We start from the raw sequence: 17263 nt of genomic DNA on the forward strand, positions 1-17263 counted from the left end.
GTAAACTCCTTTCTGTTAATTTCAATATTTTATTATTATGACCTTTGTATACTTTATCTGTCTTTGCCATGTGTTATCTATGAAGCAGACAAGATCAACAAGCAATGATTTTTGTGCTTTATCTGTACGTTTAGAAACAAATCATCCAATAAACATGCATGCGTCAGCACATTCAATTATACATGTCTATCATACAAGTGCAACCTAATGCGTTTGGATATTATTTAAAAGCTCATTTATTTTGGTTATTCAATTAAGAAAGCAGAAACTCATATTATACACAGTCATTACAAGCAGTCACGTGTTTCAAATGGTTTATAAACTTTGATATTATTTGCCTGCAGCTCTGAAAATTAAAACATTACATAATATATATTGAAAGTATTTTTATGCTGATGTGGGCGCTGCACAGGAACACAGTTGCTAGCATTGTTGTCTGGGGTCTTTCTGCATGGTGTTTGCATGATCCCTGTGTCCCTGTGCATGTGTGGGTTCTGGGAGTTTTCCCAGTTGCCTGGCCAGTGACCTGGCCCGACCTGTTCTGGACCGCAAATCTGCGGGTCGCTCTTTTTTTTTTTTTTTTTTTCCAGTGTCCTGTCCAGCAATGTGGCAATAGGAATTGATGTCTCAATGCCAGATAGAGCTCAACAGATTTTGCTTTTACAAGTGGAGCAAACAGCTTTCGCCATAGTGCTCCACTTGATTTATGCTTGTAAATAGCTTTATTGTGATTCCTGCAGGGAGAATTTCAAATTATATGTACATTACAATGGGAGAGTAAAGAAAGAACAAGAAGTGAAAGAGAAAGAAAAGAAAAAAAAGAGTAGAGGTAAAAGAAAGAGGAGATAAAAGGGAGAGAATGATAAAACCTTCTCCGTCTGCTCCATCACCTGGAAAGAGAGATGCAAAAAGAACAGCACAACCAACAGACATAAAGCAACAGATACAATCGAGTAACACCTAAATGCCATTGCTAAATCATATATATTATTATGTAAGCTGACATGTGTAATGTGATACTTGAAAAACGAAAGTGAAAGAACATAAATAAATAAATAAATTATAAGATTACTGTATATAAGTGAACATTTAATACCTGGGACCCAGCACCTGTGGGAGTTTGTGAGAGTGCACTAGTTTAGGTGAAAATTATCCAGAGGGAAATAGCTTGATAGTGGTTGTGGAGAACCAAAGGCCCGCCTTCCCCGAGCACAGAGGCAGGAGTCAGGGGACCCATAATCCCGGACTCCTAAAGGGGCCCCTAAAGCAGGGCGCCCAGGAGGGGCTGACACAGGATATCTGCACCCCCCCCCCCAAGGAAAGAGTAGAGACGACCCCGAGGAAATCCCCCAGCCACCGCAATGTCGACGCCCCCAAGAGCCGCGGGGACGAGCCCGTGGGCTCCGCCGGCAGCTAGCCCCGCTGAAGTGGTCCCGGCCATGGGCCCAGGGAGGCAGGGGCGCCCCGCCTCCGCGACGGGGGCCCTGGCAGCCCCCCGGGAGGCCAGGCCCCGCGAAGAACCCGCCGGGAGTGGGCCGGCGCACGCCCGGGAATCCGCCCCAAACCCGAAGCCCACCAATGCGCCAGAGGGCCAAGGCGCCTGCCAACGCAGCGAAGGAGGGCAGGACGTGGGGGGATGGGCTTCAGATGTTCTTGGGAGAGGGAGCGGACCACACCCATACCTGAAAAAAAACTCACCACACACAGAAAAAAAAAAAGACGCACATTCCCACATAACACTCGCATCCAACACTGACCAGAGGGGGGGGGTTACCCCAAATCGACTATACGACTGCTTGTGCCCGACCCCGCCCCCAGACCAGACGCCCCCCGGACCAGGCCCCCCAAAGAGGGCGGGACAACACGGCCCGTACGAGCCACCCAGCCAGAGCCCCCCTCACCCCCTAAATGCCTAATAAACCCCCTCCGTCCCCCACCTTACCCTAGCCACCCCTGCCCCCCGCCCCTCCTGGGGAGAGCGGAGGCGTCAGCCCCAGACCTGGCAAGCCGCTGACTACCCATTGCCGCCCCCCGCCAAGACCCCGGACATAGTGGCCCGCACCTCCTCCAGGCCCCAGACTCCTTGCCGCCATCGGAGAACGGGGGTGTGCAGAAGACCCCGATCCTCCCTACGCCCGCTCAGATGTTGTGTTGTTGCATGTTGTTCTCAAGTGCGTTTAAAAACTGGGAGCGCCGAAGGGGGTGCACGGCACAGCCCACCCCCCCCCTCCGGAAGGAAGCTGGTGCCAGCGCACCCCCTCCGGGCAACTGCCCAGAACCCTCAATGTCTAAGTGGGAGAGGAGGTGAAGGGAGCCGTCCGAGGTGAGGCTCACACAACATAAGCCCCCCCAGACGTCTTCCCCCCACCCCCCCATAGCATGGCCTACATAAGTGTGCGTTGTGAAAATGTTTGGGGTGAAAGTGTCTAAGATGCATGATAAAATTGGGGAGAGGGGCGTCACCAGAAAGTGGCAACCTCCAGTAACGCCCTCTCCCCCAGGACCTACATGTGTGGCGGCGTGATGGAGCAGGCAGAGGGAGGAGTCCGGGGATGGGGAGCAAAGGACTGGGAAGCCATCCCAGGGAGCCAGCTCCCCTACTGACTCCAATAGGCACCCCCGCTCCCTGAAAGCCCCACCCGGAGAAAGGGGCCTCGTCAGCGGCACCACCGTAGCCTGGGGGCAAGGGAGAGGCCGCAAGGCCCGCCAGCCAACCACCCACCAGGACCAACACCTCAACCCCCCCCCCCCCAGCCCACCCACCAAGCCTACTGGCTTTATTATAATAATAATAATAATAATAATAATAATAATAAATAAATAAGAGGGGGGGACCCTGGCCAGCCAGCCCGCACGAGCCATCCCAAACCCCACCCCCCAAGCGAAACCCGCACCGGAAGATGACACGGACCAGGACCGGGACAGGGGGCATGACACAAGCCCACCAGAACGTCCACCCCCCACACCCGTAGATTTAATCCCTCCCCAACACTAACGTTCAAACAACTCACCATACATTCGACAGTAGACATCCAGGCTGGGTAGGTCCCTACTCCCCCTCCTATCCAATGAAGTGCCTATCCAATGAAGGAGAAGAGCATCTGCCCTGAGATGTTAATGACCATGCCCCCCTACCAGCTCAACAGGCCCCGAGGCCCCGTGCAGGGGCGGACACCCGGGCGCGCGCCGGCCCACACCAAAAGCGGCACACCCCCCGGAACCAGAACCCCCGAGGCCCCACCGGGGCCCCCGCCCGAGGGCGGCGCGCCCCAGGGGCCCCAGACCCCCAGACCCACCCCGGCCCCACCCAGCGGCAGCACAGCTACCAGGTCAGTAACCCACATCCGTCACCACGCAGCTCCCCAAGAGCGCCGCAAGCGGCTGCTGTAGGCCGCCCGTAGGCCTCCCAAGCTCCTCCCAGATGGGGGCAACAGACCCTGGAGTCGGATCCACCAGGCGCCCTACTCCAAGTGCCCCCAGAGCCCCTCCATCCAGCCACTGCGCCGTGGAGGAAGCAACTCACCGCCCCCTATTCCACTAAGTGATGGTGTTGATCAGAGGAGCCCAAAGAGATCTATCAGATGTGGTTGCTCTTAATAAAAAACAACCCATGCCGTTTATGCAGCATACCAGGGTATCTGCCTGGCTGAAACTCCCACAGATTGCAGTTGAGATAGGAAAAAGACAGACAACTCCCCCCCCCCACCCCCCACCTCACACACACACACACACAAACTTTTTAACAGGAACATTCAGGCTCAATATAAGAGCACAAAACACACCTGCAAGTTATAAGGTTATGCTGGTGGTGGCGTTTCCTGGGATGGTACAAAATGTCCGTCCTGAATTATTGTCCCTGTCCGCTCCTGCTTAACACCTCAGGAGAGCCACAAGGCTGGTTACCTCCATGCTACACTGCACTAGTGTTGTGTATCGTTCATGAATGTGTCGTTGCAACAAACAAATCATTTGTGTGAACAAATTAAGTTGAATCACTTCTTTAGCTGAGCCGTTATTTTCTCAGTTCAGTTAATGTAAACTCGAGCTTACATTAACTTGTCACATAACTCCCACAAAAGCATCTGTCACTCCGAGCTAACAGCTAAAGTTGGCTTAGTAAATGTCCCTCCCTTCCTAGTCACTGTTCTCGCTGCCTGCAAGTGTTTTTCCTAGTGCCTCGTCGCTCCGCCTGCTGACCCTTTGGACCTGTTCTCACCCAGCCCTCGCTAGTTAGTTTAACTAGTGCTTGTGTGCACCACCTGGTTAAGGTTGCTCCTGGGATTTCTGTGTCTTGCTCTGCCCACGCTGGGAACACGCCAACGGCTTCTGGTTAAGTCTGTCTCTGGTCGCAACACCTGGTCAAGTCTGCTTCTGCATGCATGGTCTGGTCAAATCTGTCCCTGCCTACATCATCTGGTCAGCCATTCCTGCCTGCTTGTCTCCTCTGCCAACAACTACATATTTTACAATAAACGTTTTAAAAGACAAAACACTATGTCCGGTTAAAATTTCAGGTTCTCAGAGCTCCCAGCCATTACAGTAACTCAAGAGTCACCATGCTAACCTTGTAGACACACAGAGAAATACTTTTGAAGAGTGATTCGGCAAATACCACTGTACTGGAAATGGTGCTGAGAAACTCATTCTTGTACTACATGATACAGTATGTGTTTTGCTCGAGCTGTCACTGAGTCAAGATTCGCTAACCAAAATGTGCATAATATAAATTGGTTGCTGTTGGATTGCCAGAAGTGTGCATTTTTCAAACTTGCATTTCCTGCTGCTACGTAGTTTCTTTAGGTAAAAAAGAGCAATTCAATCCTTAACCAGTGTGAAACTTTAAAAAGCTGAAAAGTGATGTTTAAAGCTGCTTTCATTCATTGGCCCAATTACGCTGCAGTCATTGGTGTATCAGAGAGAGGGAAGCAAAACGTCTTCAGCTTGAAAATAGAAGTCCAGCTGTTTTGTTTTTTAACCTTTTTTTGGGGCATTATTGCCTAGAGCCATCAGCATCTATAACAACTCTCAAAGAAACCTCCCTAACATGACTTGCAACAACATTTAATCTCTCTTTGGGATTAATATGGTAGTTTCCATTTACACAAAATTTATTTGGCACACTATTGTTATCCCTGTATTAAATGACAAAGCTATGACTGTTTGGGGTCTAATGTTCCTCAACTGATGTCTCACAGCTGATTAACTCATGATTAACTTGATTAAATCGTGCAAACACAATGCCTTCTTTAATTACTTCACAGGGTTGGTTGAGTGAAGCTGTGAGTAATGTTACGGCAAGAAGATCAGGGACTGCTGAACCTGCCACAGTAGCATATCGAAAAACCCTTAATATAACGTATCTCTATTTGTTTGTATAAAGCATTTTCATCTGTATATATTGTTAAAAGCAAATGTCCAACTTTCATTTCAGGGCCTGCTGGTTGCCATCCTATATTGCTTTGTCAATAAAGAGGTGAGGGGCCTTTGCTTTCTTGTCAGGCACACTTTAATTTGATCTTTGCTATTGTTACATTCCTTTGTATTTGTAAAGAGGAAGCTTTTTTCTTGATGGAAGTTCTTGCTTCAAGCATGCATCGTTTATTTTAGAACAGCTAAAAGCTATTTCCTTCTTATCTCTAAGAGGTGCAATAGCCATATATAAATCTAAGCTTTTAAGTGCAGTCATTGGCAAATATCCTTCATCTAGCGAAGTGCTTTGTGTTGTTTTTAATCCCCTGTGATCCAATCGTGTCTCAGGTGCAGTCCGAGATGCTGAAAAAGTGGAAGAGGTGGAAACTGGGAAAGGACATTTATGAGGAATACCGCCACACCCATAGCCAGACACCGCATGTCAAGAGCGGGAGCATCGCCACCGGGAATCTGCCCGACCTCCAAGACAACAACAGTGACCCAAGCACTGACTCGCTGCGCACCAAAAAGGCCGGCGGCCATCCGTCCTGCTCAGCTGCACCTGAGGAGAATCGCAGACTGGTGGTTTCCTACAGCAACGGGACGGGAAAAGGCAGATCTGCCAAGAGTAGACAAATCCTACAGCTCACCTTCCCACCTCAGAGAGACAGCACCAGCAGGGGCAGCACCACAACAGAGGATATCAGCTTGGGGGATCGAGTACACTACCGCTCATACCCACAGGAAGGAGATGAAACTGGTGTCTAAAGACACCATTACACTTTTTTTTTAATCACTGAAACTTAGCATTTTAAGGATCAGGCCACAACATAAAAACCTAAGTGGGAAACATATGCAAAAACACCCCATATAGATCATCATGTTTACTGCTTAAATGAATAAAAGCAAACCAATATAAGATTCCCATGTTTAATGTAATTCTCATTGTTTATGGAAAACAGTAAAAACGATTTAACAATTTAAAGATTGTGCAGCATGTGTGTCTCTTTAAATGTATTGCTTTTGAAGGACCAACTTTCCAGCATCAAACCATATGCTGCTGCTGTCATTGTGAGGACTGCTTGGATTAGGTGTCTTATGGTACTCAGTAGCTTTATGAATGCAGACTGCAGCAAGCACAACTCTATTTTCCATTCTCTGAAGCTATGGGAACAACCACATTGAGGTATTCACTTAAGACAAATGAATTGTTGCACTTAATGTTGAGAGTTAAAGCTTGTCACACTGAGGGAGCCTCACGAAAATGGGTGCTTTCGTTTTCCAAAAGTCTTTGTGATTGTGTTGAAACAACGGTGGTTTAAAATATCCGATGCCAAATAGAAAAAAATGGTTTTATTAATATAAACGTTTTTCATTAGTTGGGTTTGGGATTTAGTCAGTTTTTCGAGGTGTGTTTGTTTTTTATACTAAAGGCAACCTTCTATCCATTTTTACAAACATTTTCAACTAAATTCAAATGTAAGAAAACAGGTGAATTTAAAAGTATTTTCTTGTTGCATATAGGCCTATGTATTCTAATGTCCATGCCTACAATCTATGATTTTTTGCTGAATCTGTGATATTCATATAAAGATTCACACTCATGGCATAAAAAATGCTTTTCTTTTAAGTAAATATATTTGCTGTATCTTAAAGTGAATGTAACACTTTATTGCTATAATTGCACAGCCATTTTCTATGCACTCATACGTTAATTTTTTTCATATTGTATCATTATAAGCTGTATGCACCACCAAGTAAAGATGTTAAATTTGATGAAAAGACATTCTAGTGAAGGGTTTGCACCCAATTAAATAATATCTGATCTGTGCATTGTGATATAAAGAGCACCAGTTCAACTAAGAATGGCTTATTTCTATTTATTTATTTCATTCTGTCTGCAGGTTGAGACAGGGCTCATATTTATTGACAGAAACAAAACTTTATAAAATATTGAAGCATTTTTATTATGTTACGCTATAAGAAATGAGCCAGCAAGAATTTTCACTTAAAAAAAGCAGAAAAAAGTTTGTGTTTTGTCTTAAGTGTTTTAATGTGCCGTATATATATTGTAAATACTAGTAAAAGTATTGAACATTATAATGGTAATGAAAGGTTGGTGAAGGGGCTAATTATTATGTGTAGTGCACATGGTCAAAAAGTGACATTTTGATATGTTTAATTAAAAAGGTGTCCAAACTAAACAGTTTAGAAAAAAAAAAGTTTTGTTTGAAAGCCAACAGGTTGTGTCTTATTTGTTTCTGTGAATACAATTAAAATAAAATTCTGTCAGCAAAGAGTTGCTTCATACATCTTGTGTCTTTCCAAAGGGTTGGTGAATTCCTCAGCATGCTGACTGATACATTTGTCAACTTTGTGGCATTTTGGTGGGTAAGGGTAAGGGTAAGTAATTTGTTTCAGCAGAGTACCTCAATCCAAGCACCTCTAGGTGTTTGTGAGAGCGCTCTTGTCTATATAAGGGTTTTCCATAAGAAAAATTACTCCAGGGTACCAGGACCGCAGATGCCCAAAGGGACCCCTTGAGCAAAGGTTCCCATGAGGGGCAAACACATGGAAAGCTGCCTCCCCCGTCCCAGGGAAGAGCAGAGATGAGCCCCAAGAAACCCCCCAACAGCCACAACGCAGAAGCCCCCAGGAGCTGCAGGGAAGAGCTCGTGGGCTTTGCTGGCAGCCAGGTATGCCGGAAGGGATCCAGCCATGAGCCTAGGTACCCGAAGCTCAGTGGCGTACCGCCCCTCGGCGGGGCCCCTGACAGAGCCAGGAAAGCCCAGGTCCTGTGAAGCAGCCGCCAGGAGCGAGCCCGCTCCGCCCGAGCTCCCAACTCTGGACACCAAGGACCACCAACATGCCTGTGGGCCAAGGCACCAGCCAGCAGAGAAGAGAAGGATAGGGGGATGGGACCACACTTAGTGGAGACCTGAATAGAGAAGGCAATTCAAACCCAAACTGATAAATACACAAACAGAAAGCCACGTTCACACTCACAATCACACACTCCCATCCTAGTACCCCTGCAAACACGTATAAATCAAGCAAAGCGCAATGGTACCCCTGCAAACATGGACATTCTCTCCTACCTTTCTACTTTACTGCTTTCTTTGCACTCATTGTTTTTTTTGTTTTTTTTCAGTGTCCTGTCTAGCAATGTGGCAATGAGAATTGATGTCTTAATGCCAAATAGAGCTCGACAGATTTTACATTCACAAGTGGAGCAGTCAGCTTTCACTATAGTGCTCCGCTTGATTCATGCATGTAGATAGTTTTATTGTGATTCATGCGGGGGGTATTTCAAATTATGTGGACACTACAATGGGAAAGTAGGAGAGTAAAGGAAGAGCAAGAAGAGAAAAAAAGAAAGACAAGAGGTGAAAGAAAGAGGAGATAAAAGGGAGAGAATGACAAGACGTCTTCAGTCTGCTTCAACACCTGCAAAGAGAGACGCAAAAGAACAGCACAACCAACAGACACAGTATAACAGATATAATAAAGTAACACCTTGATACCATTGCTGAATTATATGCATTATTTAATCTGACAAGTATAATGTGATAGCTTAGAGAAAAAAAAATAATAAATTGTGGGCTTTCTGTATAGAAGTGAACACTGAGCACCTGGAACCCAGCACCTGTAGGTGTCCGCGATATCCCACCCGTGCATGCATGCAAAATCCAAAAGAAAAATGCTCAACAGTGGCTGCGAAGAACCAAAAACACCCCCCCCCCCCCCCCCCCCCGAGCAATAAGGCAGGCGCCGGAGGACACACAACCCCAGACCCCCAAAGGGGCCCCCAAAGCAGGGTGCCCAAGAGGGGCCAACACAGGGAATCTGCCCCCCACCAAGGGAAGAGGAGAGATGACCCTGAGGAAATCCCCCAGCCGTCGCAATGCTGAAGCTCCCAGGAGCCGCAGGGGTGAGCCTGTGGGCTCCGCCGGCAGCCAGCTACGCTGAAGTGGATCCGGCCATGGGCCCCAGGGCCCCCAAGCCACAGGGGGGCCCCCAAATCCCATGGGAGCCCCGACCCAGCCCTGCGGGGCCAGGCACCGCGAAGCAGCTGCCAGGAATGAGCAGGAATGTATTTCACATTTACTTGTCCCCATGTTCTAGTGGGTCCCGTGGAGACTCTGAAATAAAAGAACAAAGTAAATATGAAATTATTAAAAAGCAAAAATACATACTGTAGAAAGTGATAGAAACATCTAACATGGACAGCACTTATGCATGTAATTTGTCTGCTACTTTTTGCCAGCCCTCTTTCCTGGCTTTAGCAGACTTTGAGGTGTTACCTGTCGTTTTAATTAATGACTCAAAATTCGGCATAACCTTCCATTAAAAGCTGGTGGGCGTTCTTTGGCCATGCTGAACAGCCAATAGCAGTGTTGCTGGTCATTGTTTCTACTATCGATACATTTCCCCTTTTAAAGCAACGCATGAACGCGCAGTTATCTCAGATAACTCAATACAGCCATACTAATCATAAACAACAGGTGTGTTCGAAGAACCTAATTAGCCGGATCATGATTAGCCGGATGAAATCATCTTGGATGTCTCATTTGATCTCGGATATTTTAAGCAACGTACGAAGAACGGGCCCCAGTAGGCAGGTTTGTAATGTTTGTAATTTTTTTTCTTAAATGCAGATGATTTTTACAGTTTCAGGGCAACCAGGCACATTTGGAAGTGTTAAAAATGTTTTAGTACAACAGATTATAAGCCAAAATATGAAATCCTTTTCACCAAAAACACATTTGATACTGTAGCACCTACAGTGCAAAGAGTTGCAAAGGATAATTACAGCAGTGTTTACAACACAATTTACTCTTTCATAGATACGATACATAAACATTTAAATTCATAATTCTAACTATGGCCAAACCTAAACTAAGACAAACCATTCACACAGATAATAAATACAGCAACACCATGTGTTTAAATAAAATAAACAAGTACTAATAATTTCCAACAACACATACATTTCCTTTTCATCCTGTTGGTCCACAAAATTATAAAAACTGCACTGATTGGAGAAATCATGTGGCTACATACATGTGGTATGGCCCTTTCATTAATGCTGGTTCTGGGACTGGACCCACATGGGTTACACCATTATATTGTAGATCAATGAAACAGGTAGAAGTCTAAATGAGTTCTAGGTCATGCCAACCTTCTTACTTCTTTGTCACATTCTTCCTGTCACATTCCTGAGCACTCTTATGTTATTCTGACATATTTTTTTCCTGTTGTGAGAGGTCATGAATGCTTCTCTGCAACATATGGTGCGTTTTGTTCATTCATATAACATATATGGACTTCATTTGTACGATCTTAATCAATTGTGAATAACTAATAACTATGAGCTGTGTGATTTCTAGCCGGTCTTCCATGTACTCTGAAGGGTTTAATGCATGGTCTCTACATAATCTACTGCATACAAGGTCTAGAGTTGTGCTTTCTTAACAAGATTATAGTAGCTGGTGTCTTGGGGTATAATTCTGGTTGTGTACAAGCATGTTGTACAGTCTGTGGTGTTAAAATACAGTTGGAGACACTGAAGGTCAGAAATCTCATTATTCTTCATTTCATCCAACCTTCTGACTCTGATGTGCCCATCATTCTTTTAAAAGGTAAAACAAATAAACAGAGCCCTGGAATATATATAATTTAAATTGCTCCAATCTTAATGTTAATAGGTGAATTAAAACCTTTTTTATTCTTCATAAGAGGGTATTGTAAAGCAAGTGGCCATAAGTCCATTTCATTTTTAGCACATGTACAATATTGCAACAACATAAAAACAGGTTTACCAAAAGGATACTACAAAATAATTGTTTCTACTAAGTGAACATCGAGGTCACCTGCTTCACAGGGTCTATATGAACTGACAGCAGGCAGTGGATATAATAGCAAACAACTTGGATCAATACAAATAAGCAATTTCAGAATGATTTGTTGGCTTTCAGAAATCCAATGCTAAAAAAGTAACTTTGGACAGATTCTAACATGGCCTCTGAAGCATTTTCATCCAGTCTAATGGAGTTTGTTTTTTTTAACGACAGAAAAACAACTCAACAATTCAACAACATTTGAGCTGCAAGGAATTCAATATTACACTCTAGGTTTGAGTCTGAATATAAGGTAATGTCTCAAACTGCTCTTGACCACATTTTTCCTTGATAGGAGATTCAAATTACCATTAGACATTTTTTTGTTTCATGCATGGACAACTTTCTACACAAAATTTGGATGCTCGCTGCAGTTTACCCCTTTGAACATAACAACATCTGTGCCACAGCCATAAGATGTGTTCAACATGGTAAGAGTGAGAGGTTATTTAATGCATTAGTTTGATTAACTATTTATATAATTTAAATTTTTCGTGCAAAAGGTGCTTCCAGGTTTAGTTTTGCTTAAACCCATGTTTTATTGTACTTAAAATTATGTCACACACCATCTCTCTGATTTGTTTTCCAGTCTCTTGTTCACTGGGCCGGGCTGGCTGTGTGTTTACACACTTACGCCCATGTGAATGCCTGCCACTGAGGGCTTAGCCCCTCCTTACCCATAAATTGCCACCGCCGTGTTCACCTGCAGACAATCAAGACCCATTATTAAAACACAAAACACAACGTTCTTTGGCAAAGAAGTTGTCAGATAAGAAAACAGATAAAATAAGGATTAATTTAGGCCTTGCGTTCTTAAGGTGGAGAGCATTTCAAGCGCAGAAGCAGCTGCAGTTTGACTCAGAGCTAGCTTTTCTCCTCTGGACAGGAGAGTAACAGCTTGAAGTTTGTTTTTGTTGGTGTTACAGCCAAAAGCGACACAGTGTGGCATTGTTTAAATTTACACCAGTCAAACGCAATACAATAAACAACTAGAATCACTCTGTGGGTTCCAGTCTAGTGGAACTTAAACGCGTCATTATAAAATGGCAACCTCCATGGGTGAAAAATATAACAAAGGATATACAGCTTTTGAAGTAAATACGACATTATTCTTACTTGAGTAAAGTTGTTGGCTATTCTAACCACCTGTGGACACGTCACTGAATGAAGAAGAAACACATTTTAAAGGTGCCATGACAACAAATTTAATTTTTCTGGGGTTTTGGGGGTATAATATGATCTGTTGTGCACCGGTGTGAATGTCAAAAGTAAATACCAAAGGACCTGCTCAGTGGCAGTCAGCTTTGTTGCTTTGCTCAAAAATGGTCAGGTTAGAAAATGGCTTATCTTTCAATGTAGGTTATCTTTCCACATAATTTATATTCTCCAATCAGAACACACTATCAAGCAAAAGGCCTTCCCCTCTCCCTCCTTCCCCCAGCTGATATACCGACCGGCTAATTTAGTGGCAAGGGGCGATAGCATGTCTGACTGCTCCACTCAAACAGAGGTTGGCTACTAAAATGGAGAGCTGTCATGTCTGAGGGTGTTCAGAAACGAATGTAGGCTTCCATTTACTCCCAGAGGATGAGAGAATAAGAGTAGCTGAAGTTCATTTATGGGGAGATACCACACTATTATAACCACAATTTGAACCGCGGTGAAGTTAGTTAGGTTTGATATTGGATATCCGTGCCCTGCGGCTTTGGCAGTCACTGCCTCCTACTTGAGCCAATGCAGGGAGGGTGATCTGGGACTGCTGCTCTCTGTCTGCTTGCTTGCCACCAAAGCTGCAGTGCTTAAATGAGCAATATCCGACCTAAAACTAATTTCACCACAGTCCAATACAATGCTGTGTTATCTTTGTCAGGACTCAGCAGGCTGTGCTGTGCAGATTCTGCCGGCCCTGCCGTTCTGTCTCTCTCCGCAGGTGATTGCATTTGGCAGGTTGGCGTGGTGCGCACCTGTGCCTTGTTCTGCACCGTGGCTGGGAGTATTTAAGCAGTGAGCTGACAGCTGGAGGACGAGAGAGTGTTAACCTTGTGTGGTACACCTCAGTTAGCCACTGTCTGCTGAGAGCTCTCCTTTCCCTGTGTTTATCCCTGTTTTCTGTCTCTCTCAGGTTGCCTCACTGCCCTGGATCCCGTCCCAGGTGCTCCCTCGTGCTCTCTTGGTGTTACCAAGCCGGGCAGAGAACCCCACTGGACCTCCCTGGTTCCTCCAGCTGCTCACGGACCACTGCTCCCTCCATCCCTGCTGCTCGGACCCCGCCATAGCTCCATCTGCCCGCTCACCTATTGCTCAGTCACCTGTCACCATCATAGAGGAGAGATCTGCTGAATTCGTCTCTCAGCTCCACTCCCCCCGGCTAGGTTTCCTGAACTTGGCAGTAAGCACACCACAAACCCCGTACAGGTTGATTCCCACGGCACAGCCTAACTCACAGAGAAATCGGTTCCGGTCTCACGTTTCAGTCAGGCGCTCGCCCGACAAGGCTCCTCCACATCACTGTAACTCTGTTTTCCTAAAACACTTTAAACTGCTTTCTGCCTCCCGATTGTGTTCTGCATGTGGACCAAACACCTAAAAACCATGACAATGTTCATATGTTTTATTGAAGCTGTTTCCTGAACCTTTTTTAACAAACTGATTTTGGAAAAACCTTTGTGTGTCATTACCCATGAGTTTGCTGTGTGTGGTTGGGGGGGGGGGGGGTTGTGGACTACCAGAAAAAAAAAAACTAAGAAGAGATTACAGTTTTTTTTCATGAAATTCTTCGTAGAATTTCATGAAAAATTTATATACATACATAAGTATTAATATATATTTTTTCTCCATCCCAAAGCAAAAATAATCAGAGAAAAATTTAATCAAAGAAACATATACAATAAAAATATTTTTTTAGTTGAAGCAATTGTTATGGCTCAATTTGAGTTTACTTAAATGCATGATAGTCAAATATTCAGAAATCCTCTTCTTCAATTTCCTGGAGGATGTGAAAGCAAAGGTTTGACAGAGCAGAGATGGAGCAGCCTTCCATGTGTCCCCCTTTCTAAAGCAAAGGCCAATGTGATTATTGAATAAATTATTAACCATGGAGTCTGAGTATATAAAACCTAAATCTAATTTTACTCAAAAGATCGTCTGACCTTTAGCAGCTGGAATTGAAAAATATAAAGCTTGAAATTACAGTCCTGATCATTTCCTATGTGTACGTGTTGGATTCCTGAGGTCCCCCAGGTTCTCCTTCTCAGTCTCGATAGCATACCTGACTTCCTGTAAGTTCAAACTGTATAGGAAGTTGCATAAATATGCTGCACAAGTTAGAACATCTAATTTTAGAGTCAGAACAAAGACACTGCAAGGAGCCCAGTCGGACTGAGATCAATCACATGTGACAGCTCCATTGTGGAAAGCACTTAAGTTCTAAAACAGACAAATGTTGGCTGAGTTTTACAGAGCCACCAAACTGAAGGAAGAGGAAAAAACACTGTTCACATCTGTGCATGCACAGGGAGAGATTATGGGTGCAGTGTCGATATTACATAAATACGCTGACATGCCTAGTGAGCACAATACAATCAGGTCAGTGATATTAATCAAACATGCCAGAATGGGATTACAACTATTTCCCCTGAGCGCAGTGGTCACAGAGAAAGAGTAAATCACAATCGCAATGTGATGGGTTTCCTTTCACTTAAAGGAAATAACAGTTTTCAGCCGTAATCAGCAGACAAACCTCAGACTTTGCTTTTCTCTTTGTTGTGGTTCAGTTCAGCTTTGGACATTACAGCCACAGCAGCTTAATCAGCAAAGACAGCAAACACTTAATGCCAACACCAAGCTCCCACCCTTTAGCCAATAAAGATTATTCAAAGAGGATGGCTATCTTGTTGGTACTGATGAAAGCAAGTAGGAAATTGGAAATGGGACTTTAGGCTGTAATGGTTATATTCTCAATAGACAGTTTATTTCTTTCACATCAAATTACATTTTGTCTATGTTAAAAACTAGTGCAGATTTAAAAGTTTCGTACCTTTTAGAAAAGTTGTGATACTAAAGAACTGACTATTTTTTGATGCGCATATAATAAACACTCATGGAAAACTAACAGAGGTCTTAAACGTAGGGTGGATGATATTTTTGAAGATGTTGGTAAGAAACACCCAGTTCCCTTTCTAAATAACTGTGCATGCGCAAAACTATCTTAACTTCTCTTCCACTTCTCAGAATGAAAAAAATCTCCGAAATACAATCTGGTCTTATTTATTTCTTCTAATGCCTTCCTCTTCTCCTTCTCCTTCTTCTCCTCCAAAAGTGCTCTCTAATTCTGCTCCACAGGTGGCTGCAGTTGACGGGTGGGCGTGGCCCGCACCTGCGGCTAATTTGGGAACCCTCGTTTCTGGCTTAAAAGGAGTGCACAGACAGCTGGAAGACGCCAGAGTGTTACCCCATCATGGTATGCCCAGGCCATAGATCTGCCTCCAGTGCTTCGTACCTGTGAGTGTTTGGAAACCCTGTTTTTGGATTAATCTTGTCTCCTGTCTTCTCCAGTTCATCATGTTTTGGATTTACTCACCTGTGTTGGCCAGTAATCCGAATCCTCGGGCATGAGAACACCCTTCCTGGATTCACCTGGTTCGTCTGTCACACTCTGGCTCTTCCAGCTGCTCCTCCTGCCTGCCGCCGCACTGGTGCTGTTCGGGCCCCCCGTCTGTATTACATCTGCCAGCCCTCCTGTCACTGAACCACCACCTCCCATCAGAGAGTTGCGTTCCTTTTTCACTCATCCACCCCCCCACGCCCCGGACAGGTCTTCCCTTCCAAACGGTAAGCGGTGCAACTTCTGGAAGATTTCCCCCTGGTTCAATCCTCAGTAATAAATCCTCTTTCTTCCCGCAGTCGTTCCGGTGCTAATGTTCTGACCTCGACTGTTGCACACATCGTCGCTTTTCCTTTGTTGAGCCTAAGAATAAACATCTTAAAACTGTTCCTGCTTCCGTCTGTGTCTCCGTGTGGGCCAAACACCTAAAAACCATGACACACTATACCTTTAAAGCTTGTGTGAATAGAAATATGCTGCACCTATTTCAATAGACTTTTGATTTCTAGTCATATACTAAATTGAGGCTCGTTTGTCAGAATAAAGCTATGTTATGAAAATGAAGACTTTTTCATGGCACTATTGGCCATTTTATTTCAAAGTTGGCTGAAAGGAACTGGGGTTTAGAAAGACGTGAAAAACAAACTGCAAGGGTCCACAGACCAGGACTTGAACCCGGGGAGGGTTGCAGTGAGGACTGAGGCCTCTGTACACAGTTCTGGCGCTCTGCCACCACCATGCCCCATGAAAATAACAACTTTTAAGCAGATATTAAACATACTTTTAAATAAGCCCATATTTCTGTTTTAAAATGTCTTTTTTATTGGTCTGGTATAATTTTCTAATCCTAAATGTATTGATTTTGTTAGCTGAAAGTGTGAAAATACCCAAAAGTAACATCAAATCTGTCTTTGTCTTGCATGAGACTTTGGTCTTATGTCGACAATAGTGTTAGGCAAGTTTGCTATTGGAAGATTTTCTTTGAATGCACCTCTGAGTTATAGCTGAATAACCCTAATCCAGTGTTTATCAGTTGATAAATAAAAAGATTAAAATATGAAAAATACAAAAGCTGTACAGTCATTTGGTAATTTACCTGAAACCCTTCAGCTGTTAAAACTGGAGTGCTGCAATAAATGGCTTCATCGATAACAATTTAACTGTCAAAAACAAAACAAAAATAACTTATAAAAAAAGTAAGACAGGGTGTCCAGCTGCCTGATATTCAAGCACCTGTAGAAAGCCCTCGGATATGAGGCAGAGCAGCAAGAGGTGCAGAAGAGCTGCAGAATGCTAAAACATCAAAAGAGCTGGAGAGGAAAAAAAAGAAGATGGTGCTCTACAGATGGAT

General features: G+C 44.3%; 1 protein-coding gene across 1 annotated transcript in view; it reads left to right on the forward strand.

Moving 5' to 3' along the window:
- The window catches only part of gcgrb (glucagon receptor b), an 87630-nt gene extending 79922 nt beyond the window's left edge, over positions 1-7708 (forward strand). The window contains exons 13-14 of the mRNA XM_012853991.3: positions 5432-5473; positions 5758-7708. Coding sequence (XP_012709445.3) covers positions 5432-5473; positions 5758-6177 — 462 coding nt within the window. The 3' untranslated portion in view covers positions 6178-7708. The remainder of the gene's footprint in view (positions 1-5431; positions 5474-5757) is intronic.
- Positions 7709-17263: the final 9555 nt, after the last annotated feature.

The sequence above is a fragment of the Fundulus heteroclitus genome, chromosome 5 (genome assembly GCF_011125445.2).
Source record: "Fundulus heteroclitus isolate FHET01 chromosome 5, MU-UCD_Fhet_4.1, whole genome shotgun sequence".
NCBI classification, from domain to species: Eukaryota; Metazoa; Chordata; class Actinopteri; order Cyprinodontiformes; family Fundulidae; genus Fundulus; species Fundulus heteroclitus.